The sequence below is a fragment of the Harpia harpyja genome, chromosome 9 (assembly GCF_026419915.1).
Source record: "Harpia harpyja isolate bHarHar1 chromosome 9, bHarHar1 primary haplotype, whole genome shotgun sequence".
Taxonomy (NCBI): Eukaryota; Metazoa; Chordata; class Aves; order Accipitriformes; family Accipitridae; genus Harpia; species Harpia harpyja.
The window spans coordinates 36001895-36026996 of NC_068948.1; the positions used below are offsets into that span (position 1 = coordinate 36001895).

A 25102-nucleotide genomic window follows, 5' to 3' on the forward strand; every position below is an offset into this window, starting at 1 on the left:
GATATTTTCCTTTGAAGACCTTCGTAATACTTTTAATGTGGTAGTTTTCCATGAAATTATGTCCTCCGTATCTGTTAATTGCCAGAATAGATCATCCTTTTCTTTCTCCTCTGCTGGTTTTTATGGTTTAAAGATGAAAGCTAGGCTAATATTGCAAAATAAGAAATTTAAACTGTATTTTGTCTCCAGTAGTTGGCATTCTTCTTTAACTACTACCTCCTTTCCACAGTTTTTCAAAGGGATTAGCTTTGTAACAGCTCTTATTAAGGACCTGCTGAAAGAAACTTATATTAAGCATTTTCACTCCACTTGATCAAGTGTTTCAGAAGGGAAATGGATGGCTTAAGGTCCCAGTGGTGGATATTATAGCATTTAGCTCATAAGTGACTGATTCAAAGCAACCTGGGTTGCTAATGACCCACCTTTTGTTAGCATTGAGTGCTGACTATGTAAGTGAATTGATGTGTAAAGAGCTGCCCACATAATTTCATCATCTTTAAAGTCATCATCAGTCACACTTTTTAGATCAGGTTCTAATCTCTGTGTCTGTTAATTTTTCTTAAATTGCTGTGATTCATCCTGATCCTAGAGTGTGTCTATTGAAGATGGCCCAGTTACCAAATGTGGTTAGGAAAAGGTGCAGGAGAAGCAAGAAATTGAAAATAGCTGGAATAGAGGAACGTATGTCCTGTACCCCACTACAGTCTTTTCCAAGATGGGAAGAGGCATTGGTGTATACATCTAAGTGGGCTGAACTACAGATTGCTCTGGGGTCCGGTTTGACCGTTGGCTTTTGATGAGAGTTTGTACATGGTAGTAACGTACTTCAATACATTAATTTTAGTGAAGAGTAAGTTGTGCAGTGTAACTGAGGAATAATGGGGTTTGCACTCTTTTCAATTTTTTATGTCATTTAGTAAGTGCTGATCTTGCATTAAGATGTCACTGTCAAACTGGATGGTATTGAAGAGGAAAGGAGTTGCTAAATTTTCAGCAGGTCAAAGTATTCTCGGATCCCTAGGCACTTTCAGTAAAAGTCTGTTGGAATAAAGGATGGCTAAAAAATGTTTTTAATCTAGGCTTTTTAAAATTTCTCTTTTGAGAGCCACTGTACTAAATCGAAATTATTGATTTAGCCCATAGCAGTCCTAAGATTCACTCATTTAAGAGTCGAAACTGCTCTATTACTCAGAGCAATAACCCAACACTTTGAAATCTCTCATCAGAGACTCCTGGTCTACACATGTACACAGGCATTCAACAAAGATTTCTGTTTATGGATCTTACATCGGCTGAGATCTCTGCACTGCTTTTCTTAGTAATTATCTGCCTGCCTTCTCCCACTGCGCCCTGTGAATGCCTTTGCAGCACTGGGCCTGTGGTTCACTTTTTCTGGGCTCCGCTGAGCCCTCACCATGCGTGGCCAGTACAAGCTGTTTCAGCGTTGACAAGTTTAACATCATTCCACCTCTTACTAGACCTCTGCAGAGAAAAAGAATCTGTTTTGCATTCTAGCATCTGTGGTATTACCCACATTGGAAGTCTATCCGTGGGCTTATATGTAGGTTGTGTATACATGATACCATGTTTTAAATCCCCTATGTTGAAGAGAGGGTTAAGTACAGCTTTTGATACAGCCTGTCCTGGGTATCTATGTAAGAAAAATCTCCTTCCAAGGGTAGATATTTCTCAGGGCACCCAAGGTTTGAATAATCAATAAATAGTTACAAAGGAATGCTTAATATCATACTCAAAAATATCCTAAAATCAAGAATCCTGGTTAAGTTAACGCTAGCTGATATCAAAAAGTGTGTGTTCTGTCCATATAGTTGGCAAGAGCTGGTGAATTCCATGGCAGTTTCCCCTATGTTACTTCTGTTTTGTCTTTTATGCATTTTTTATTACCTTTCCATTAACAGAGTATTTCTGTTCCACCTTCTTTTTCTAAAACTGTGCTCCTCAGAAGCATTCACACAGCTCTGCAGCACAGTTCCTCCTCATTCTCCTGGGGTAATAATTTACTGCTAGCCTATGCCAGTAGTAAATTACTAACCCCATCACTAACTTGCTGGCTCAGCTGCTGTAGCCAATAAGTAGCACCTAGTCATTGCCCATCTGCTCCAGCAAAGGAGTATCTATGGGCTCAGTGCTCCTCACTTATGCCTGTGTGCTCAGACCCAGAGCCCGAGTGCCTGTTTAGCAGATCAAAGGGAGTCCTTGCTCCCTTGTGCAAGCGCGTGGTCCAGTCTAGCCCTGAATGATTAGCATATTTATAAATTAAAATAAATCTAAGGAGTGAACTGGCCCAGGAGAACTCTCAATCCAATGAAATTAGGCTCATATATCCACCCCAGAGCAATTCCTTAGAAGCCCTGCCTTCATGAAGCTTCATTTGTAATCACTGCATACTGTGTACTTTAGAAAAGTTTTATAATTACTTGCTGTTCCGGCTGCTGAGCAGTTCTAAATGTTAGATATTAAGGAATTGCTGTTTCAGTCAGTGAACAAGCTCTGAACATTAAATGTGCTTCATGAGGAGTTTTTTTCTCAGCCATTACACATCTCTGAAGGCATATTTTTTTTCAAGTGGATGCTTTCCCAGCTGTTGATCATCTCTCTGTTTCTTCTGTGTGAAGAGAGAAGGAGGAAACTGATGATAGTGTGACATTGTATAAAGGCTTTATCGCTATGGAGGGAGATGGGTGCATTACTCACAAATGCAGACGTTGAAATAATTATGCAGGTCATCCTGAGAAAGTACCAATAAAACCTTTATCTTATACCATGCATATTTTTGGACATTTTTGCATCACGTATTTTACAGAAGAAACATTTTAGCCATGTTTTACAGAATTCTGTAGAAGAATTTTGGTACCGTTTTTGTATCTCTCCACCACTAGAGCTTGATATCTTGGGAAGAAGCAGCCTATCTTTGTCATGGCTGAAGATACTTGGCTGAAATAGCTCAACGAGTGGTACCAAGTGCTCGGTGAGAACTGGAAATCCAAATAAAGCAGGTGTCTTTGAGGCAGTGTTGTAAATGGTGATTGCAGTGACTTCTTTCACAGAATAGCTCATCAATTATCAAAAATATGCCTCATGTACAGAATGATGTTGGAATTTGAGATGCATACACTGAAGACCATTTAAAACTATAAAATCAAGTGCTATGGTTCCCATTTCCATTGATACCAAAATGATGGTCCAGTGGTTAACAAGAGATTTGGAAAAGCAGAGATCAGTTCCTTACCCTGTCCCAGTCTTCCATATGACCCTATGGGTGTCATATAGCCTCTCCTTCAGTCCTCATGTGCAAAACTGAGACAGCTATGTCTACACTGGAACGAAGAAGAAACTTAGGAGTGTTATGACCATCAAGCCCCACTGCAACAGATGGTATATAAATAGAGCATGGACAGTAAGTCCCTCATTTCAGTCCTAGATCAGATGGTGGCAGATGTAACTGTTAGTGGTGGAGGAGTGATTCTGATAATTCTACATTTGGGAGGAAGGAGGTCAGTTTATGTCAGACTTGTTTATGGTGGAGTTTAGTGCTTCTTAGAGATACAGGCTGTTGTTTGTGGCTCCAGTGAAGATAATATTGCTGAGAATGCAACTGAGGCAATAGCAGTCAAGTGCAGTTTACATTACAGTTGTGCAGTTTGCCACGTAGTTCTCCAAATGTGTGTGTGTGTACATAACAGATGAAAAAATGTTGACATTTTCTTTGATTGCAATAATCAAAGTCATTGAGCATCGTGGACTTAAAATATAAAATCCCAACCATGTACTGGAGTCCTCTATGTATTATTACGTTGGAATAAAAGAAGAATCCCTTCACATGTAAACTACAGGATATATATAAATGTATGAAATACAAAATAGGAATACTGAGCCAGTAACTTAAAGAAACTATGTCTACACTGAGAGCTGACTAGTCCCTGCCTGCAACATGATCCCTGGAGAATTTCCCAAACATGTATGCATGTGTGCATGCTAACTGTAGCCAGCCTGAACTAAGGTTCATGCTGCAGGGGATCGCAAGACTTGTAGTAAAGATGTGGTCACCTTGCACTTCCCATTTTCAATCATAGGACATCATTATAAAGGTGTGTGGATACCTAGATATGGCCAGCTTCAGCAGGCTGTGGTCTGTCCACACTGCAGTCAAGTGTACTGTGAAATGCTCCATAGAAACAGGATGCCCAAAGATTTTGTTCAGGGTATTTCCCCTGTGTAGCTCAAACCCAGGCTCGAGTGTGTGCTGCAGGTAAACTGTATGGACAGCTCATGAGCAGAACACTAGGCAACTCTTAGAAATTGTCTGAAGGACCAGGGAAGATTAGGTGTTGTGAATTGAGAGCTGGGAGCCAGAAGGAGGTGATCAGCCTTCACCTAAGTCAATGCATCAGGAATCAGTGGGCTGGCTGGAAATGGCCTCTTTCCCACCTACAGCTTCCCACCTAGAGGTCTCTGATCCTACCAGTAGAGTTGTGGGGCTTCTGTTGTAAAGCTACACACTGCACATCTGCTCAGAGGCTATTTAGAGAAGCGTAGACTTCTTATCAGGAAAACTTTCCTGACATATATTATCTATTAGAACAGCTTTGATGTGTACAAAAATTTATTCTCTATTTAGCGTAAGTGAAAGCACTGAGATAGTCAATCACATGTAAAAACTTTTCCTCTGTCAGTTACTAAGCATCAGATCTAGAAATGGTGAAAATAATGGCATTTCGGGTGTCATTAATCTAAGGCATAATGGTGCCTTTAACAGCTAAATGAACACTGTAGCTCAGGTGATTCAGGTATCTTTGCATATAATCATGCTTTCAAATAAATTACAAAGTTCAATCTACTATGTATTCATTTTGAGATGTCCCAGAAGTGTGTAAACTACAGTTATCGCAGTTGCCTTGTATTTACAAGCTGTAAGATTTATTTAGTAGGAACTCTTCAAATGGGAATAGGCTGGTCTTGAGTTATGAATTGCTAAACCCATCCATCTATTGCATTACTACACAAAATCACTCTTTAAATGCATGGAGGAAGTATACCACTATTGCAGAAGTGTTACAATGTCTCTCTTTTGACACACCAAGAAAACAGCAAGGAAATAAATTTAAAGCATTAGGCAGTATTAAGAGTTTTCAGAGTAAGCCAACCAAATGAAAACCCATAATCAAAATAATAATTATCAGGGGAATGCATTTGCTTTCAAAGTAATCATGGAAAGTAAAGCACAGAATATGCCTTAAGTAATAAAAAATGGTGATTTCTGTTCAGAGTTAAAAAGAAAGTCTAGCACTTGAGAATATAAGTGCTTTGTACATGATCAGTTCTTGATGGATTTTCTGAGAAATGGGCCTTTGTGTATTGTATGTAAAAAAAGAGGAAAAATTGAAGCTGTTATGTGATGAATGCATCCAAAGGTGTGATGGAGCTGGGATTGGGTTACTGAAGCTAGGAAGATGCCTGTCTTTCTCTTCATTTTAAAATTATTACAGCGTAGGGTTAGGTTGAAGTAATATTCTGTGAAATAGTAAGACTTTCTACACTGTGGAAAGATATTTGGGAAGTTCCAGAAAAGTTAATGTATGATTTCTGATGCAAATAATTTGTACTTTTTTTAAAAATTAAACTAGCAGATAATTTCTTTCATATATTCTTTTTATTTCTGAGGTAGTTAAAGAAATTTAATGCCAGGGAAAGAATTTCAGCATGTCTTTTCATATTTGTTATTCAAATTATCTTATGCCTCCTGACTTCATAGTATATGTTGCCTGCCATAGCTTTGTTCTTTCTATTCGGTCTCAGCCACATGGGTTTTTAATTTCCAGAGCATACCTCTAAGTTTAGACTAATCTTGTCATTTTGCCATTTGATCATGTTAATTTTTTTAACAGCTTCCATGCAGCATATATGAACATCAGTTACACTGAGTTTCATTGCTATGGATTTATGTGATTTTGATGGTGGACATATACAATGAATCTTGTTCTTCTTTTGGGCTGCACTAATTCTGGGCTCTTCAGTCTTCATGAGCTGCACTGGACTTAACTTTGGTTGATGGGGGTCAAATCCATCTTGCAGTAGGGTTGAATCGTACTTGCAAAATCATAAAAAACATGTAATGGAATAAGTATATTTTGCTTTCATCAGATACAATATCCTGAATTTTATCCCTCTACATAGTATTCATACTAAAAGCAGCTGACCCATTTTGAATAATTCCAGTTTGTATGCTCTGAAGAAATTGTAGATTGGAAAAGGCCTTGTGTTATATCTGCATATAAATAGCTGCATTTTCCAGTAGCTAATATGATTCACTTCATTTGCCTTCTTCAGCAAAAGTAATAGCTCTTCCCTTTCCCTGTTTTCCTTTTTCAGAAGTAACAGTTTATTCAATGAGGTCGTGCAGATGAACTTTGAAATAGCCAGTTTCAGCAGCCTTTCTGGAACGCAGCCCATCACCTGGCAGGTGGAATATCCTCGGAAGGGGACAACAGACATAACCTTGTCTGAAATCTTCATCTGCCAGAAGGATCTTGTTGGAATAGTTCCATTGGCAATGGTAAGAAACTGTTTCAGCATGTTGCTCCATCCGATCTGTATGTGGTCTGGGAAAACGTATACCAGGCCTCAGACAGACTTGCAAAGGAGTGCTCTCTGCCCTGCCTCCCCATTTTATAGCTGTATAGGACTACTTGCTAAAATCGTGCCCTCATTTAATGGTCTGTACACATCACAAGATTTCAGTTCTTATAAACTTACCACAGAGGAAAGGGATGCTGCCACTTTAAAAATCTCTCTCAGACTTTAAATCCTGAATTTCTGTCATGCATGGTTCCCTCCAGGCTACCAGCTGGTAACACAAAGCCAAGTATATTTACCTTCCCATTTCTAATTGCCATTACATGGCTTGAACTCACAAGCTGTAGAGCAACTTTAGAGGGCCTCGAGCACCTTCTGCTAAAGCATAAGTTGCTTGGTCCTTAGTAGGCTGAGGCTGATACTAATTTTGCTGGCTGTTTCCCTAATAGTATAAGAACCTGTCGTTTCAAGGAAGAAACGGAAAAAAATAATAGCCTCAAGAATATATTTAAGAAAAATGAAATATGGACTTTCATGTGGAAAAATGCCTTGGGTTAAAATCTACTTGCTCTGCTCAGTGTTGTAGCACCAGTTGCGGGCTACCTAACTCCCCATGAAATCACACCCGTTGCCTGTCTTTACAAGGCTCACGAATGTGATTTGTGGAAGCAGTGTCTCCTTCTCTTCCTCTGGCCCAGTGAAGATACAATTACTTCTGCAAAGCAAGGCTGAGACAGTGGGAACACTGAGACTTAGCCGTTAGGGCCCCCTCCTGTGAGTTAGGGCCTCCTGCTCTTCCCCCCCCCCTTAACAACCTAGGGTTAAATTCCTGCTCTGAGTCAAGCAAACAAGAAGTTTCACTGGAGTCTCCAACATCTCAGGTGCACTGTTTTTAGGTAGGCATTTTATTTTCTGTGGGATTTAGGTACGTGCTGAGAACTTTTTTCTATGCTCACAGGTGAAGTAGGCACTGAGCATTTATTTTGGAAGTCCTGCTGATCCTCAGGAAAGGGAGAAGCGGAAAGATGCCAGCTACCTAGAACAGGACCAAGTGGCAATTAATAGAGGAACTGCACATGCTACCATTAGTCAGTGTTAGAGCTCAGGATTTGGAAGAAGAGTTAGACATATCCATTCCATTTGTGAATTTTGCCTCTCCTGTGCATAATCTTGGTGGTGAAATTCTGGCATTCTTTTCTTTGAACAGTGTTCAGTGGTTTGAAGCAGATAATTAGATGAGTATTATTTCCTGGAAGTCCTAGTCTTCAATATATTCTTCCCCTTTGAAGAGTAAAACTGCTGCTCGTATCAAATGAGGTCATGCCCACCAATTTTCCCGAAGTCTGTTAAGTCAGCAGAAAGCCTGTGCTACATTCCAGATCTGAGAGGGAAATAATTGTCCTCATTACCTGTGGAGTTGAACAGGGAATACATATTTGAGCATCTGTCCTCTAAAGACTCAAGAACGTGCATAAGAAGGCTTTTGTGGTCAGATTTTATTTTGAAATAGATGCCATCCAGTAGATGATAGACATCTGTCTACTGGCAGACTTAACATCTTGTTGTTCATTTCTTGAAAGAATTAATCAGTTGCTTCTCTGTATTCCATATCTGAGGGAATCAAGATTTTTTTTTAATCTCTCATGTCAGGGTCTAATGGCTTTGCATTTGCGTAGAAGGTTCAAGATTTACTTGCAGACTTGTGTCTATTCTAGATTAAAATTCATCTACCTACAAGGGTTCCTTTAAGAACTGGAGGTCTAAATGAATGAATTTACATAAATCATATAAGGTGAGATTCTTTATTCCCAACAGATGTACCATTAGCACTCTGGGTTGTGCAAAGGGTTCAAACAATGAAATCATTAAACCTTTCTCTTTGCAAAGCTTTCTTGTGTTTGTTTATCTCATTTCTGTACCTTGTGATAACACTTGGCTGGAGCCAAAATATACTGTGTTAACAGAATCCAGTTGGATGGGATACCAATGCAAAATTGGCTTTGCTAGCATGATGTTAGTAGATAAAGGGAATTTTCAGAGTTTTCTGTTAGTTAACACTGCGTATCAAGCCAGGGTGCTTTCTTCATTTAGGCATTAATCTCTAGTTGAGCTGATTACCTGGCAGTTCTCCTGTTCAGAAACAAGAGTCACACTGAAAAGAGAGAGGGTGATACTGTATCTGCTGAAAAGTTGGACCATGCTCTTTATCTCAACTACACACTGTAAAGCAACAGCACATTATTGTGCACAGAAATTAGATCTCGATGTTTATCAGGAAGTGTGTTTCATAACCCTCTAGACGGTAAAGTAGATTTTGTTGATTTAAGCATGGAGTGTTCCTACAGCAAAACTGCTAACATCAAAAGTAAAATCTGTCATTCGGAATTCTTACAAATGGCCAAAAAAAGGGAAGGAAGGAGCTGCCCAAAGATACTGTACTGGATTAGGATGTCGGATCTGACTGAGTCTCTGCTATTGGTCTGATGGGCATCCTAATCAGTCTTTTGAGAATGAAACCAGCAAACTTTTGCTTGGTTTGAGTATAACATAAAGGTTGTCTCTGACTCACAGAGTAAAGCATGTGTCGTGAGCCATTCCAAACTTACGAAGGAAGAAAGATCTCATATCTTTTATTGCCCTATGCCCGATTGCATTACAAAGAAGTAGTAAGATGAAAAACAAGTGGGTCTTCAAAAGGTTAGTGCAATTGTTGCTACAGTATTTTGGAATGAAAGAGATTAAAGAATTGACATTGTCAGTAAGAACTGAACCTGGAATTTTAGAAGAGCCTAGGCTCTTGGATCATTGGAGCAAGTGGTAGGATACAGCTGCTGAAAAATCAATGGAAATTCATCATACGGTAAAAAGAGAGGCTTTTAGTAGAATCCATACTCTGTGTGCCTAACTACTGCGCTAAATAGTGTATACAAGTAAAAAACAGCAACACAGTGATCCTCCTACAGTGAAATAAAAGGAGCAAGAGATATCAAAAGTACTGGGCTCAGAATAAGTGTAATAACTTTTTCCCAGAAAAAATAGGATGTAAATTTGAAGTAAGCATATTATTTTCCTGAGAAGTTAATCAATCTGAGTAATTTTGGAGGACATTTCACCCTTCAAGGTATTTAGAGAGAAAAATGTATGTTATAACTGGTTCTGTTGCTTTCTAACTCTCACATACAAGAATTTTAGTTAAGTAAGTACTGTGAGGAGTGATGCATCAAAAATAGATCCTAGTCAGACATATGCAGGACTCTCGCTACCAAACTCTTGAGTATGGCACTTGGTGCAAACATCCACTCAATATATCTTTCATGCAGGCTGTATGAGATTCTATATGTCTCACTCAAAGTATGAGATTAAATATATATGTTATATTTCCATCATTGAATAGCATTAATTAACTGAGGCAAGATTTGTAAAGAGGTAATGTCATTTGTGAGACCATCTGATAGAGATGGAGAAAGATAGATGCTCTTTCAGGCACACAATCCCTCCTTCAGATCTCTTGACTCACTTAAATCACAACAGCTGCAAAATACTACAGCTACAGAAACTGGGGATTGTAAAATTCATCAAGTAGGGGAGTTAAATAAGAAAAGAAAAAGATTTCTTAAGGCAAAACAGAAAATATATCCCACTGTCTGCTGACAGGAAAAATCTACCCCAAAGATTTAATCTTCCAGTAGAGAAAATCTACTGTCTGAGTTGTGCCCTGTTCTGGCATTTTTTATTTCATGTTACTTGTTGCAGGATCAATTAGGAAAGTGCTTTCATAGGAGCTTAATTAATTATCTGCTAAGCTGCTTTTGGAAACCTCCTCAATTAATCACAAGTAACCTCAGAACTTGCCAATTAAGGTGTACAAGGTTGCTTAACTTACTTTCCACATTTTCCTCAAACTCCTGTCATGAGCAAATGTAGCCAACTATATTGATTTTGCCACTTGACTAGATTAAAAAACAAACCCCAAATTGTTCACATTTGGAGCATGCACACACAGACAAATTGCACTGAAGAAGTCTGTATGTTTGTGTCCAACCCAAGACCATGTTTTAGGAAATTTATCAAGAGATTTGTTTTCATGCTTTAAATGGATAATACATATTTTTAGTACTATTACATTTTGCTTTGGGATAGAACAAGGTAGAAGACCTGTGTGTAAGTTCATTGTTTGATGCCGGTAAGGCACATTAATATTAAAGAACTCCTTCATGGGACGAAGATGGGGAATCAATGGTTTAATATTTATGCTAGACCATCTGGGTTCCTGTATATGGAACTGAAGTAGTAGTCCTTCAACAGCAGGATAAACTCCCTCTGAATTAGTTTATCTCTTACTGTGACTTGCATGAAATCCAGGTACTTAAAGTGCTGAAGCATAAACCCAATGTCAGGAGTCTGTTCTGAGAGTTCTAGTCTGAATTTACTCCAAAAGACATTGGTCACCATGGGAAGCCATGCAACTTGCTCATCCATGCATATTTCTCTTTAAGATAATACTAATTTTCAGTGGGTCTTTCAGGCTTCATTCATCAGGCTCGATAATCCATTGATAACTGCTTACGAGCAAATCGAAGTTGGAATGGCTCTCAGGCATTTCTTAAAGGTTGTTGCTGCTGTTTCACGCCTCGTGCTCAGAAGCTCGTCTTTTCTCCCCAGCTATAGCAATGGGTCTAATAAAAGATATAATCTGTCTCTACACGTCCTGCCTTTCTACTGATGTAAACTGCATCTTTTCCTTGTGTAATAGCATCCTGTGTACTGCTGGTTAATCCAAGTTCAGAGTTTTTATGTAGAGTACCCTGGTAAACCCATCAATGATGTGTAGCTGAGATTCTCCTCGGCTTCTCATTAGGCACAATTCCACACATACTTTTTGCTTAGTGGTAAGTTCTTTAATTAGGAAGTGCTTGGTTTGCGTGTAACTTCCTTTACATTCAGAACTCAATGTATTGACAGTTCTGCTGCAGAAGTGAATGGACATCTAACATGCAGAGCTGTGACTCAGCCAAAACCACTTTGTGACATTTTTATGTATGCTTGTTAACTTGCTTTCCATTAAAATACAGATGATCAAAAATTTAGCTCCCAAAGCAATGTTTGTTTTATACACACATTTATGTATGCCAGTCCCTAAGGTAAAGATTTTTTTAAGGTATTTCATTGTAATGAAATCCCTGTAATACCATTTTAAAATTTGGACCTAAATAAACAGAGTTTTCATCCCTGCACAGTCTGTGACTTCACACTGTAAAGCTCTATCTGTTTCAAGGTCACAGAAGTGCAGCATTCTCACTCCTGTTAATCTTTCAGTCTTGAATGAAGCAGGGAGGGCAACAGGCACTGAGGAGCTTTCCAGAAGATAAAATCTGAGGCTATATAAATGCATCCATTTCCTGATTTGCTTATCACAAACAAACAAACAGATAATCTACGTATCAAACTTTTCAGCTGACAGGTGTTGTCTCAGATTAATTTAATTATGAATCATATCAAATAAACACTGTGAGTTGAAGTAAATTTATTTGATATAAAACTATCCTATTACTATTAGTAATACTAACTGAGACAAATCAACTGTGAAGCCCTAAATAATACTGTGAAGTCAAGAGTTTTTACAGTTACAAGACTGAGTGCTCTCCATGAAAGACCAGAGTTACAATCTTCTGATGTTAAAGGAGAAGCAGTAACCACAATCACTTATATGCCTACAATTTCCATCATGGCAGGTTACAATTGTTTAAACAAGTATAGCATTCCTTCCTTTAGATTTATGGTGGATATAATTTTACTAAAGATTGTGTCATTGCTCTATATTTGTACCGGATGAACTCAGGAGCCTGCATACCTGCTTATAAATTGGCTGTGTCACGTAGTGCGTTGAGCTGTGACTAGCAATGCGTATCGATTAATCTTATCTGTTAAGAATTGGCTTTTTTGTTGTCTGCCCATCAGGAAACAAAAGCAAAAAAAGGATCAACTGTTGTTCATTGATCTTAAATTGGTCAGAAGATGCAGTCAACATAAAGAATTCAAAATGGCTCAATTTAAGTCTTTTTAAGTCGCAGTCGTCATTTCTACAACCCCTGCACTTCTGCCTCTAGCTTCTGTTTTCCTTTTCTTTACTACAGTCACATTCAGTCCTACCTTTTGCAGGAAATGAGAATGGATCAATAAGGCTATCTCAGCTGGCTGGAATTAATTTTGCCATTGGATCGAGTTGTATGTCATTTTCTATGCAGCACAACAGTATGTATAATTTCCTCTTCCAGCATCCCTCATATCTGACAATGCTATTGAATGGATTACTTTGGGATTTTTAAAATGCTGAGGAGAGATGGGGTCAGCTAGCTTCCAGATTTTTAAAGATCTCTGTCATATAGAGAACATTTGGTTTTCTTTGCTAATTTTCCTGCCTGTAGTAGAGAGATACTAATATGAGGCTTAATATATATGCTTCTCAGCCTTGACAGGAGACAAATCCTGCAAACCAAATGAAAAATTGCACAACAATGAGAATGTGCAGTGAGACAGCCAGCGACTTAATTATTGGATGCTTGGTGTTGTGGTAATACCTAAATGCTGCCCTCGGAGTGTCTCACAACACTAAGTGCTGCACAGACAAATGACAGACAAGTCAGAAACCTCTAGAAAATTCTCAGTCTGCAAGCCAAGTTGATGAAAGTAAAGGTGTTGTTCAAGGTTGGTTGAAACTGAGCTCCCTGAATGGGAAAAGAGGGACAGCGCAGCTGACGCTGGGACATACGATCACACTTTTGTCCTAATGTAGCAGGCATAGGGATTCGAGATCCCCCAGCCAGTCCATGCTTGATGCTGATCACTTGTGCATGTTAGAAGAGTACTGTTGTGGGCTCTTTCTGCTGACAACATGGCACAGTGCAGGGCTGCACGGAGATAGCCAGGTGCTCCTACGCTGATTCTCAGCATTGCAAGTTAGCCTGAGTCAAGTCCACACTGCTGCAGATAATTTTGGTATTGGTTCATGGCAATGCCTTGTGTAACGTGTGAAGTCTGGAGATTCTTTTGTTCTTGTGATTTATTGGGCAGGATTTGGGGACTGCTTTAAGTGTTGCTTCAGGTTTGTGATACTGGTCCATCAAAAGAAGACATCTTAAATAGCAGTTTATATTTGAAGTGACAGCTGATTAAAATTCTGAATGTTTAGTATAACCACAAAGGCAATTTCACAGCTGCCACACACATGTGAGCAGAGACCATGCAGAGCCATAATAATGAACGAGCAGAAAGTGAGCTCTGGACCCAGATGATAGTGCTTGAGAAGGACATCCCAGGGCTGTGTATTTTGATGCTGTAGGTGCTAAGGACTGTATTTACCCTGGGTGCTTTCCCCTGTTGCCTTCACTGCCAGATCAGATGGAGGAGGGCGGAGAAGCCCTGATTCGCAGCAGGAGCAGGAGACCAATTTCAGAGGCTGATACTCTGCCAAAGTTTACAGCTGAAACAGAAGTGGAATTTAAAGGCAGAGAAGTTACTGATTTGTAAGACTGTAGCTTGTGTTAAGCAATTCAGACTTCGACCAGAGTTCATCCATGGCCAATGATGGGAGGCAAAAGCTATGCCTGATTCTGAATCTCCTGCAGCACTGCACTTCTGCTGTGAAGGATTTGGAAGAAACGTAAAGTGAGATGGAAGAACATTGCACAACTTTGTTCATGAGGTACTGGCAGAGCTGGAAGGGGAATTGAACTCAGCAGACTCGATTGGTAGATTATGCCCTCTTCTAGGGAAGTTAATATACTAGTTTTCCTCTAAACTAGTGCACTCTCATTAGCTTTAGCTAACAATCTGTTGTCTTCACCTAACTGATAAATACAAGTCCAGGCACTGCCCAGACTTACTCCAGACAAACAAACCTTTGTGGTTTGCCCTAGAGAGTAAATGGCCTCCACCTTCTCATGCTGTCACTTAAAAGAGAGACAGGCTGAACAGTGTCTGCCAGAGCAGACTAGGTATGTTTGCAAACACAGCAGTTGCTCAGCCAGCTTGAGCATTAAGTGTGTTAGCTGTGACCCATACTGAAAAACAGAACAATTTCTTAATTGGCAGCTTCTAATGTTTATTTTGATCTGTAACGAGAGTTTTAATATTTCTGGGGAATACCTCATTCTTCACAATCAGGTGAAATACTCATCTAGCAGAATTATGAATTGCTTAGGCTGGACTCTAATTAATGAGGTCCTGAGGTGGTCCAGCTTGGACAGTGAAACTATCTAGACAACAAGGAGGTGCTTTACTGTAATGTAAGATAATGAGTGAGCATGGGGAAAAAAAAATCACCAGGACTTTTATAAGCTTCAGTGTTATAATGAGCTACCCCAAGCATTAAAAAACCCAGCAACTTTTCACCTTCAGTTTGCTATTAGATGCATGTTTGCCTTACGCTGCTTTCAGTTTACAGTTCATTATCCAGCCAGACTCTCATCACTGAGGGTGTTTGTCATGGAATTCATTAGGAATCTGTACTTCAAACTCAGTAGTTCTGCTTGAGGGAGATAAAACACTAAAACCTAGAACAGGGTTCAGTACTGTCCTGGGGAGAAAGCTAGCACCATGCTTCTGGCTCTTTCTTTTTGCCTGCGTAGCAGCTGCTATGAAGACATGGGGAGCAGCGGTGAGGATGGGATTTGATCTATTCATAATCCCAGTATCAAAAGGGTACCAAGACCACACCAAAGCTTGTGCTACTAACAAAACCTACTTTGCCAGGCTAGAGGGGCTGTATGCAAAGGTCTTTCTGCAACGCCCGAGCTCTCCAGATTGATGCACATATGCTAAATGAATTAACAGACCAAAACTACACTGTGGCAGTGGCCCCATTGCTGTGGTGTGTGCTTTAGACCATAGTTAAACTGCAGGGCCTGGCAGTGTAAATCGGCACAGACAGTGAACCTATCAAGATTGTTTTTCCCCTCAGAAACAGATCATGCCTAATATTTAAAGCACCAGCACCATAGCATGAGCATCAGCAAACCAGCACGCTAGGGTGAGAGGGGGAATTTCAGCAAGCAAATGGAAACAAAAGTAACACTGACATTAATTTTAATCAGGTCCTAGTCGTCTGATTTGTCCTCTGTATTTTTTTCTCTAGCAAAGCTGATTGTCTTTCTGCAAGATTTGTTACCTCACAGAACAGTAATATAGGCTGTAATGATGTAATTTATTGCTGCAATTTGCTTTTGGAAATCCTCTATTAGTGAAAAATAGCAACAGCACAGTTTTATTAATTACAGTGGTTGAATATTGAATGCTGACTGTCACTATCAGGATTAGTGACTGTGTTGTACTCTGCTCTCCAAGGCCCTATAGGACCAGAGCTGTGCATGTTTTGGAGGTTGTGAAATGAGTATTTTGATTAAACTAAGTGTAAAAAAAATAATTCAAGTTCACTGGGGAGTTTGAGAAAACGATAGAGGGAAACGTTAGCCTGTAAATTCAGTATTGAAAAACACACCAGTATGTTACTGCACCACATAATGTGCTTACGTATAGTATGGTTCTGCAGCATAGCCCATTTATCTATACCTTCTACCCCCAAACTACTTCTGACAGTTCAAACCTTCAGGTTCATTATTGAATTTTACTCTCAATATGCCATTCCAGGGAGAACCACTTTATCTCTTCTTTTCCTTTTTTTTCTTTAATGTGGAAATTTTTTACCTTGGCATAACACTTTTATTTTCATCTGCATAAACCAGATTTTACCAGGATGTAGCTGGGGAAAGAGCATGTGGACAAAATCACCTTGTGTGATTGAAAGGTGAATTCTCTTCCTTTTGTGTTCTGAAACAGCGCACAATTGAGTGAGATCCAAAAGGCTTGCTATAACCTCTTTGTGATCTTGAGTTCTCATTTTGGAGAGCTAACAGAAGGTAGAAGGCCTCCTGCTGCATATATTATGTCAGCAGCAGAAACCAAAGTGATCAGTCTAAGACCTGGATGTACTTTGGAATCATTTTGTATAGGGTACTACATGCCTGTGTGCCAATACCAAGTTTTTATATGGCTTGAAACGTCGATTGAGCCAGCAGAGAAGACTATGTTTTAGATTCTGGATGTGGGACAAAATGTCAATTGCAAGCATTGAAAAGCAGTGACTAACAGTGGAGCTGCCAGCTGGCATGAGATATCCTGTGGCATATGTTTTAAGAATGCCTGGAAGCTTCAGGAGTGAGCTTTGTGTGGTAATAAATAAGTCATTCGAGACTCAGCAATTCCTCATTCAAATTATGGACTACTCATTGAGTACTGGGAGACTCCAATATGCAAAAATAGGAATTCTCTGATGGACTGGGAGCCGCATGTCTGGAGTTAGCTTCTGCCTCTTTGGGATCTTTGGCAACACTCAGGTCCACAGCAGTTTACTCATCTTTAAAATGGACACAGTAGTTAATATTTCCTATGTTACCATGTAAGTATTTGGCTTACAGGATCATTCTGTACTACTGATTCTTTATAAAGGAAAATTCTCTGCTTAAACATGAATGCCGGTTTCCCCTACTCAATACTGGCAATGTTGTTCTAGTCCCGAAGAGTAAAAATATAAGTGAAGCAAGGTCTGTGGCTAGAGGGGATGTCTTTTATTAGGCCATTCAATAGAGTTAGAAAAAACAGCCAAGCTTTCAAGCACATAGATCCTTTTTCAAGCCTCTTTCAGTGTTTAAGTTGCTGTGAGATGCTCAGATAATGATCACTGTGGTTGCTCCAGGTTATACTAACAAATAAAATATTGCTTTAAACAAATGGATTTGATCCCTTTGTCGTTCATATCACTGACTTACACAATGATCATAGCAACCTATTTCAAGGATGCTTTTCTAGCCGTGAACCTCTAGCCAGCATGATCTTGCAAAGCAACCCCTGAAGGTAAAACATGTTTTTTCTTGAGTAAGGAGAAAATAATTGCATCTGTGATTATACATACTTTATATATTTAATTTGCCTCCTTCTGCATATATGCTGGGTTTAGTTCCTATATATTATAAGGCCTACCAGTCTGTTAGACATGTGTCTGATCAGTAATTTAATTTTCCTGTCTCACTCTCATCTTTTTAACTGTAGTAAGTTTCTGATGTCTGTACAGTATCTGCTCTCATTAATGCAGTAATCTTGTTCCTGCCCTCTGTGTGTTTTGCTTATGTGGACCTGCTATGAAGTCAGTGAAATCAATAAACTATTTGAAAAGGAAAAACAATCTAGGGGCAAGAATAGGAAATAATAATGACTATTTTCTGCATTTTTATTACTACTTTTTCATAGCAGTTTTGTAAGAATCTCTGTTGTGTCGTTTTAACAGATTTTGCTTATTGAAAATTAAAAACTGTACAGCCAAAATATGAAAAGAGCAAGTTTCTCTCTTCTCTTGCTGATTTCAAAATAGACTAAATTAAATTGAAATAATTTATCAGAAGCTGCCTGCTTCACTTCCGCTGTGGTTTAAATAGAGTTCCGACATCCACAAACTTGAATCAAGTGCTCATGTGTGCTCCACAGCCGAAAATTGAGGACCTTAAGGAACTTATAGAAGATGAATACTGCCTATTAGAAGGAGAAAATAACTCATTAATAATACATGACATATTAATCTACACAAATAAAACAAGTTCACAACCCTCCACAGCGGCCATAAAAATCATCCATGTATCATACAGTACCTCAGTTACTTAAAACAAGAAATTGTCCTTGAGACTTAATCCTTAAAGTCCGTAAAGCATTTAAAATTGTTTCACCCCAGCTGTAGAGTGCATGCCACCCCACACTGTGATCAGTACTGTGCCGTTCCCTTGAAACAATTAGGCTAGATACGATTTTACCTTGATTTTCCAAACTGAACAGTTTATTCATCACCAGTGTGGCTTGTAGCACTATATAAAACTTGGTTCATATTCAGTAGAATCTGGGGGCTCCACCTGAAATTCCAGGAGTGGGTTATAGTAGGCACCCTATTTTCATTGACTGTAATAGAGTTTCTACTTCCACTGTAAACAAATGGAGTAAGGGCAGTAGCCCCTCTGTAAATGGGGAGCTGAAGCACAAAGAAGACAGACTGCAAAGTTAACTAGCATAAGTTAATTCAAGGAGAAGAAAGAAGGAGGTGATCCAGGTCCTACACATAGGTGTCTAATACCATTAAAGATGTGGCAGAGTCTGAGCCATCCATCCAGGACTACCAGGTATGACACAGGACCTACAGGAGACTGGTGGCCTTATGGAGGAGCATCTGGAGGCCAGGCATGATACTGAAGAGCATGTAAATGGCACTCTGTTCTTAAGCACTTCAGTCTTTTCCCAGAGCTGCAAATTGTGAATTGGATCTGTTGTGAAGCACATCCCCAAACATGCCATCTTTTTTTTGTCTGTAACTATGTGGATATCTTCAGTGTATAGTTTAGTTTATCAAACTATACTTCCTTGGCAGCTTTTCCTGCTACTGCTGAACAACACAGCACTACAAACTGCAGCAAATAAAAAGTGTACATAAGTATTTGTAAACATCAGAAGCCCACTGTAAGGCTTCTTTAAGCTCTTCCTGAGTCCCATCATACAGAAACCACTTTAAGATTACTATCATTGCTGCCAAGCATGACTTTGTGCTACTGTTGTACTCCATGTCTGTGCAGGCTCCAGCCATGTCAATGATGATGCTGGTTTCATATTGACCACAGTGAACATCTGCAACATGTTAAGGGATAAACCCTCAACAACAAAATTATCACTGTCGTCCAGATCATCACTAAGTGGTGGAAAACCCCTTGTATCTGTCATATCTTATTGGCGTAACAGCCAAATAAATCAATCAGTTTTATCTGAGGAGTAGGACCCCAATCCTTCAGGTGGAAGTCAGCAGAGGTTTATAGGAGTGCTTGGGTCTGACTAAAGGAAAGCACATTACAGAGGACTCTTTAAGGTTTACTCCATAATGCTTGATAGAATGGACCTCGGCTTTACTGAAGCCACTGGCAAAATCACTGTTGATTTCAGTGGGGTCAGGTTTTAAAAAATTATGTTTGCAAAATATTTACAGTAAGAAATATCTGGGATAGAAATGTGTTACATATAAAATGAAAAGTACTGTCTCTGCCTATAATCAAGTATGTGGCTTCTGTTAACAAGGAATGCCTCATAATCTTGTTTCCATTATAGTTGTGTATGTATTTGTGTGCATATAGATTTCTCACGTATATACATGTAGTGTGTAATTGTGTGTGCATCCACGCGTGTGTCCTAATATGCTTGTATATTTTCAATCTGCAACTGTCTATTGATTACAGCTATTACAGCATTATTATAGATATATAGCCAACTATATAACAGGGCTGCAGGTTTAATTGAAATGAACATGGGAAGAATTTCAAATTGCTAATGAAAATTGCCTTTTTACTACCAGCTATATTCCCACGGTCGTCACAGACTGGAGACATCACCAGAACTGTGGTGGTTCTGCTTAATGGTGGAGCAAACCCAATTTAACTGAGGGTCCATTTCCAAATAACTTCCTCAGACTCATGAAAGAGGAAAGTAAATGACTGACAGATCTTGAGCCCAGAAAATGCCCTTAAATTGACAGATTTCACGTATTAGTCTTTTTTGCAACAAAAGAGAACTGTAAGCCATGAAATTATTTCAGCAAGAAAATATTATATAGCTCCATCCATGGCTGCTTAAGAATCCATGAACTATTCCATTATAAGATCACCAGGTGGCTATTGCCTTTCTCTCCCATTCAGGCTTTACCAATATTCCCACTCCCATCTGTGATAAACTTAATAGGACTATTCAGCAATGGAGAAAACATGAGAGGTGTTCATCATAGCTGAAGGCTTTCTCAGACAATTATTCCTTAGACGTTTGAGTAAATGAAAAGCTATTTTTGTGATTAGAAAGGATAGAATGTGTTGCAGTTTCTGAGGCCATTTTATTGGCATAGCTTTTGGTATCTGTAACAAATATTTATCCTTTCCTGGGGATGTTGTAAGTAGCTACAGTCACTGAATTAACGCTCTTAATATGTTTCTCTCCACTCTATTTTCCAAGCACGTGGCTACTCTTCTAAGAGTGCTTGTTAGGTAAAAAATTACATATATGAGTATGTGTATTAGATGTTGTCATATGTCTACTATAGATGAAATATGTATAATTTATGCACTACATAAATGTATAAAAACGTAAGTTTTCAAGAGAACTTAGGACAGTTTATTGCTTGTATTCATCAGGTGTAAGTGTATTCATAAGTATCTGTAAGTATACTTATATCCATAAGTAGCAATGCTCTGAAACAACAACAGCGATGGTTCTCAAGTATGTCGGTCTCAGAATAAGGGCTTTTAACCTGTCACTTCACAGCTTTTCATCTGTTTGCATTTTCTATGCTCAAAATAACCAATAATGATGCTGGAGTTGGAATATCTCAGGTAATCGTTCACAATTCAGCCCATAACTACAATTTTTTCTCTCTAGATAATGTGTTTCCTATGTAAGTGCTTTCATTTCTAAGTCAATTTAGCAAAATACTGAAAGTGAGGAATGAAATTTCAAAAAGAGGAGCAGGTAGTTTCCTGTGTTACACATACGCATCTTCTAAAAAATCAGGGTTTTTGTTTCATTTGTGTCTAAGTATAGAGAAATAAAATGTGGGCTTCTGCTTCCCATCTTCTCCAGTCACCTTTATGTCCTTATTCTATATTTTAAGTAGTTATAGAAAGATGAAGTGTGGGCTTCTGCTTCCCATCTCCTGCAGTTGTCCTTAAAACTTTTTCTATGTTTTAAGTGGTTCCAGAATTGTTTCCTTTGAAGTCGTTTTCAGTTACAGACTCTTCCTCCACACAGCAGGAAATACCATCTTTCTTTGAAAATACATATTTGCCACTGGATCCTGACATATCTGTTCTAGGCAACAGGAAATAAAGACAGCTCTAGCATAATACTTGTGTTTTAGTGAGCTGTACCTAATTGAATTTAGTGTCACAGCTTCTAGAAAACAGAGGCCCCCAGCCAGAGGCTCAGTCACTGTTGATACACATTGATTATGATAGACACTTAAAAAAGACAAACGATGCACATTTGCAGCTTTTAAGGTGGTAAAGGAAGACACAATCAAGCATGAAAATGTTCAGTTGATTTTATTTCATGTCCTTATTAATTTGCATTTTGCATCACCTAGGGGGTTAGATTATCTAATGAGATCATCTTGTCAGAGTAATTTAGGGTGGTAGGGAAGGTTTGAAGTTATTTCTTGAGGACTTGATTCATTGAAAAAAAAGGGGTTGAACGCAAGTGTAATACATTGTCATGTGTGAGCTAAGCACGTTACTCTGCCTGACTCAAGCAGGGTAACAGTTCTTGTGACAGGTGGAAGGAAGGAGTTTTGGAGACTGTACTCATTGTCTGCAGTCTTGGGGGAATCTGTCTGACATCTCTTTCCTTGCAGAAGGTTTGCTGGTTGTTGCTGCTGTAGGGAATGCCTCTCCAACATACTTCGTAATTAGTTTGGTCCCTCATGATTCAGCTATCTGGATCTTCTAAGTTCCTCCAAGGATGCAGGTTCCCTAAGGAGTCAGCAATCATTGTTTTAACGGAACCCATGCTGTCTGTGGGAGAAGGACCATACATTTCTCTTCCACCTTACTTTATGCTAGGTAAATACAGGTTTTAAGATAAAATAAAACAAAGGTTTTATATATAAAAAAATTTAAAAAGCCATAAGGGATCAAATCAAGACCCATTTAGCCAAAGTGTTATTTGGGGGTCCGTAATTTATAAATAAAACTAATTTGATTTTTTGTTTTGTTATGATATAACATTGGGGCTATATATTTCCCCAAATATTTTTGGAAAATAAAATGGAAAGAAAACTAGAACACTTCAATATTTTTGTAGTATTTTATTCAGCAAGAAAACCAAACCCAAACTGTATCAGATGGTGTGGGAATGATTTTTCTCTTTCCTGTATCTGTTTAGAAAACAACAAGAATTAGTTATTCACCAAGATGTGCAGAGAATCAGTTGATCTGGTTGCTTTTTTTTCCTCCTTGGTGTAGAAACAGTCTCTTATTATAGTCACTGCTCAGCATATTGATATCCAGCTATTATGTGGAGCCAGAATGGGGTTACTTTTATACAAATAATCAATACAAGTAGCGTTGATATTCAGGCAGTGGAACTTTACTGGTAGAAATATTAATGGAAGCACTTGGATCCTGATTCCACAAGGGAGAGGAAATAAGATTTCTTGGTTAGTCTCAGTGCCTGTGGCAAACTATTACAGCTCCAAAATCAAGTTTTGAATTGCTATTGTGAACTGCATATGATAAACTTAGTATAACAAATACAGTAAAGTAAATACCTCTGAAACAAATTTGTTAAAAGAAATCTGAATTTGATTATCAGTTGTTCAGAAGTGGAAGAAGTGATAGGACCTTCAGAGGCATTAAACTTTTCTGAACCTACTGGCTAATAAGGTTTCTTCATTCCACCAAGTTTCAAACATGTTGGAAATGGAGAGACAGAGACTGGTTATCCCTCTTCAGCAGATCACAGAAAGCTACCTTGTCTGCTGGTATAATTGCTGTTTCCATAAGCTCTGAAGAAAGGGCATTCATTAGCCCGCAGCTTGAAGCAAAATATTTCTTACTGTCCTGTTTGGAGGATTCATCCTTATTATAAAACAGGCTGTGTCTATTGCTCGTTTTTCTGCTAGCCAGAATACTGTTTACAGACTTTGCAAATAGGAAGTTTATTCTGGTAAGATTTTACTTTTTTATTCAAAATTACAAGCAATAAGAAGTGAGATCCTGTTGTCATAATAATCTGGGTAGAGTCCAGACCTCTGTACCTGACCTTAAGTCAACGTGGCCTTCATACTGATACACAAATCTGAGTAATGGCTTTATAACATTCTTCCATCATTTTACATCACTAACTGTAAACAGAACAAAGCAATTAAAGGCATGGTTAATTTTGTTCAGTTGCTCCAGTTTCTTCTTACTTTTTAAAAGAGATGCTCACTTTTGAGTGATGATAGAATTACATTTAGCAATACAGCCGGCATCTGCTAAATCAAAGTAATCATTGGATATGTTCCCTTTTGCACGTCTGAATGCTAACAGGGTAGACTCACTGCAAGGAAAGCATGGATTAGTCATCCAAGAATCCAAAGATATTTTTCTGCATCCCTATCTGTTAATATGTTCTACATTCCCCTTTTCTGTCTGCAGAGCATAATTTATCAGGACTCAAAAATTCCACTAGCAGGGTATTTGAAAACTGTACAAGCAGGGAATAAAATGGAACGGTTTGTTGCTAATGTAGGGGGCCAGTAATTAAGATTTATCTCAATATGGAGACTAAACAGAGACAAGATCATTGATTAAAAAGGCATTGCATTTGCAGAACACTGAGTTCTCATTTTGAAAAGACGCTCAGATCTTTGTCATAAATTACATGGTTCACAAAAACTACAGGGAAGAGTGTGCTGGGCCCAAGACATTCCCATCCCAGCTGAGTGCCATTTGCTTCCTCTCCTTCTGGCCCCAGGAATCTGCCACTGTTTTCCTTGCAGTGGTCCAGCCCCAGGAGAAATGGGTGAGGGACCCCAGCCTAGCCTGTGCACTCATGGATTTTACCTGTGTACCGATGGTGGTCAAAGCTACTCTTCTGGGAGGTGAGAAATATGAGTCTGAATCCCTTTCTTATGTCCCTGTTTCCACATTTCCTCCACTTACCTTCTTTAAGACTCCTGGAGACCCACAGACATCATGTTGATCCAGGTCTTCAAGCAAATGCTGTGCATCCTAGGGACGGAACAATGCCAACATGCACCTTTGGGTCTTTCCATGGGTGATGCTTTATCTGTGTTTGACTTCTGCATTATTTGTTCTCCAGGGCAGGTATTGTCCTTAATTTTTGTGCCATGTACGTTGTTGGCCATTTAACAAAGATTTAATAAAGAGAAGATACCTCACAGTGTTGTCATGTGTCGAAAAGAATTAGCATCCAAAAGAAACTTTGAGATCCTTTGTTCTACTATGCTCGTCAAAAACAAAATGCAGAAATGGCAACTTTTATTGAATAAGTCTGTTTCTTATGTAGATTTTGAGTGGCCTTATTTTTCACCACTCTTAATTTGTTCATTAGTTCACATTTTCCTGGGCAGTATGGACCTTAGAGTCATGGAGTAACCTGGATTCCATCTGGATCCATGTTTGAATACAGAGGGATACTAGTAAGTAAGCAAGCTGTCCCCCTTTGGTTTTACTGCTTGATGGCATTACCCCATTTCTTTTGCAATGTGAGATTACTCATGAGATAAAAGTCCTTATGTTATAAACTGATGAATGAAACAGAGCAGGATTTACATGTGATGGGCCAATAGCATTGGAATGAAGTGAAAGAAAAGAGCAACCCAAAACCTGACCAACAAAATTTGCCCTTGCCCACTGCCTGCTGTGGAGTGAATCTGCCTCAGGGA

At 38.9% G+C, this 25102-nt stretch overlaps 1 protein-coding gene across 3 annotated transcripts in view; it reads left to right on the forward strand.

The window, feature by feature from the left end:
* TMEM132C (transmembrane protein 132C) overlaps positions 1-25102 on the forward strand; it is a 223250-nt gene that overhangs the window by 159522 nt on the left and 38626 nt on the right. For all 3 annotated transcript variants that reach the window (XM_052797469.1, XM_052797470.1, XM_052797471.1), the window contains one exon: positions 6391-6574. In XM_052797469.1, coding sequence (XP_052653429.1) covers positions 6391-6574 — 184 coding nt within the window. The remainder of the gene's footprint in view (positions 1-6390; positions 6575-25102) is intronic.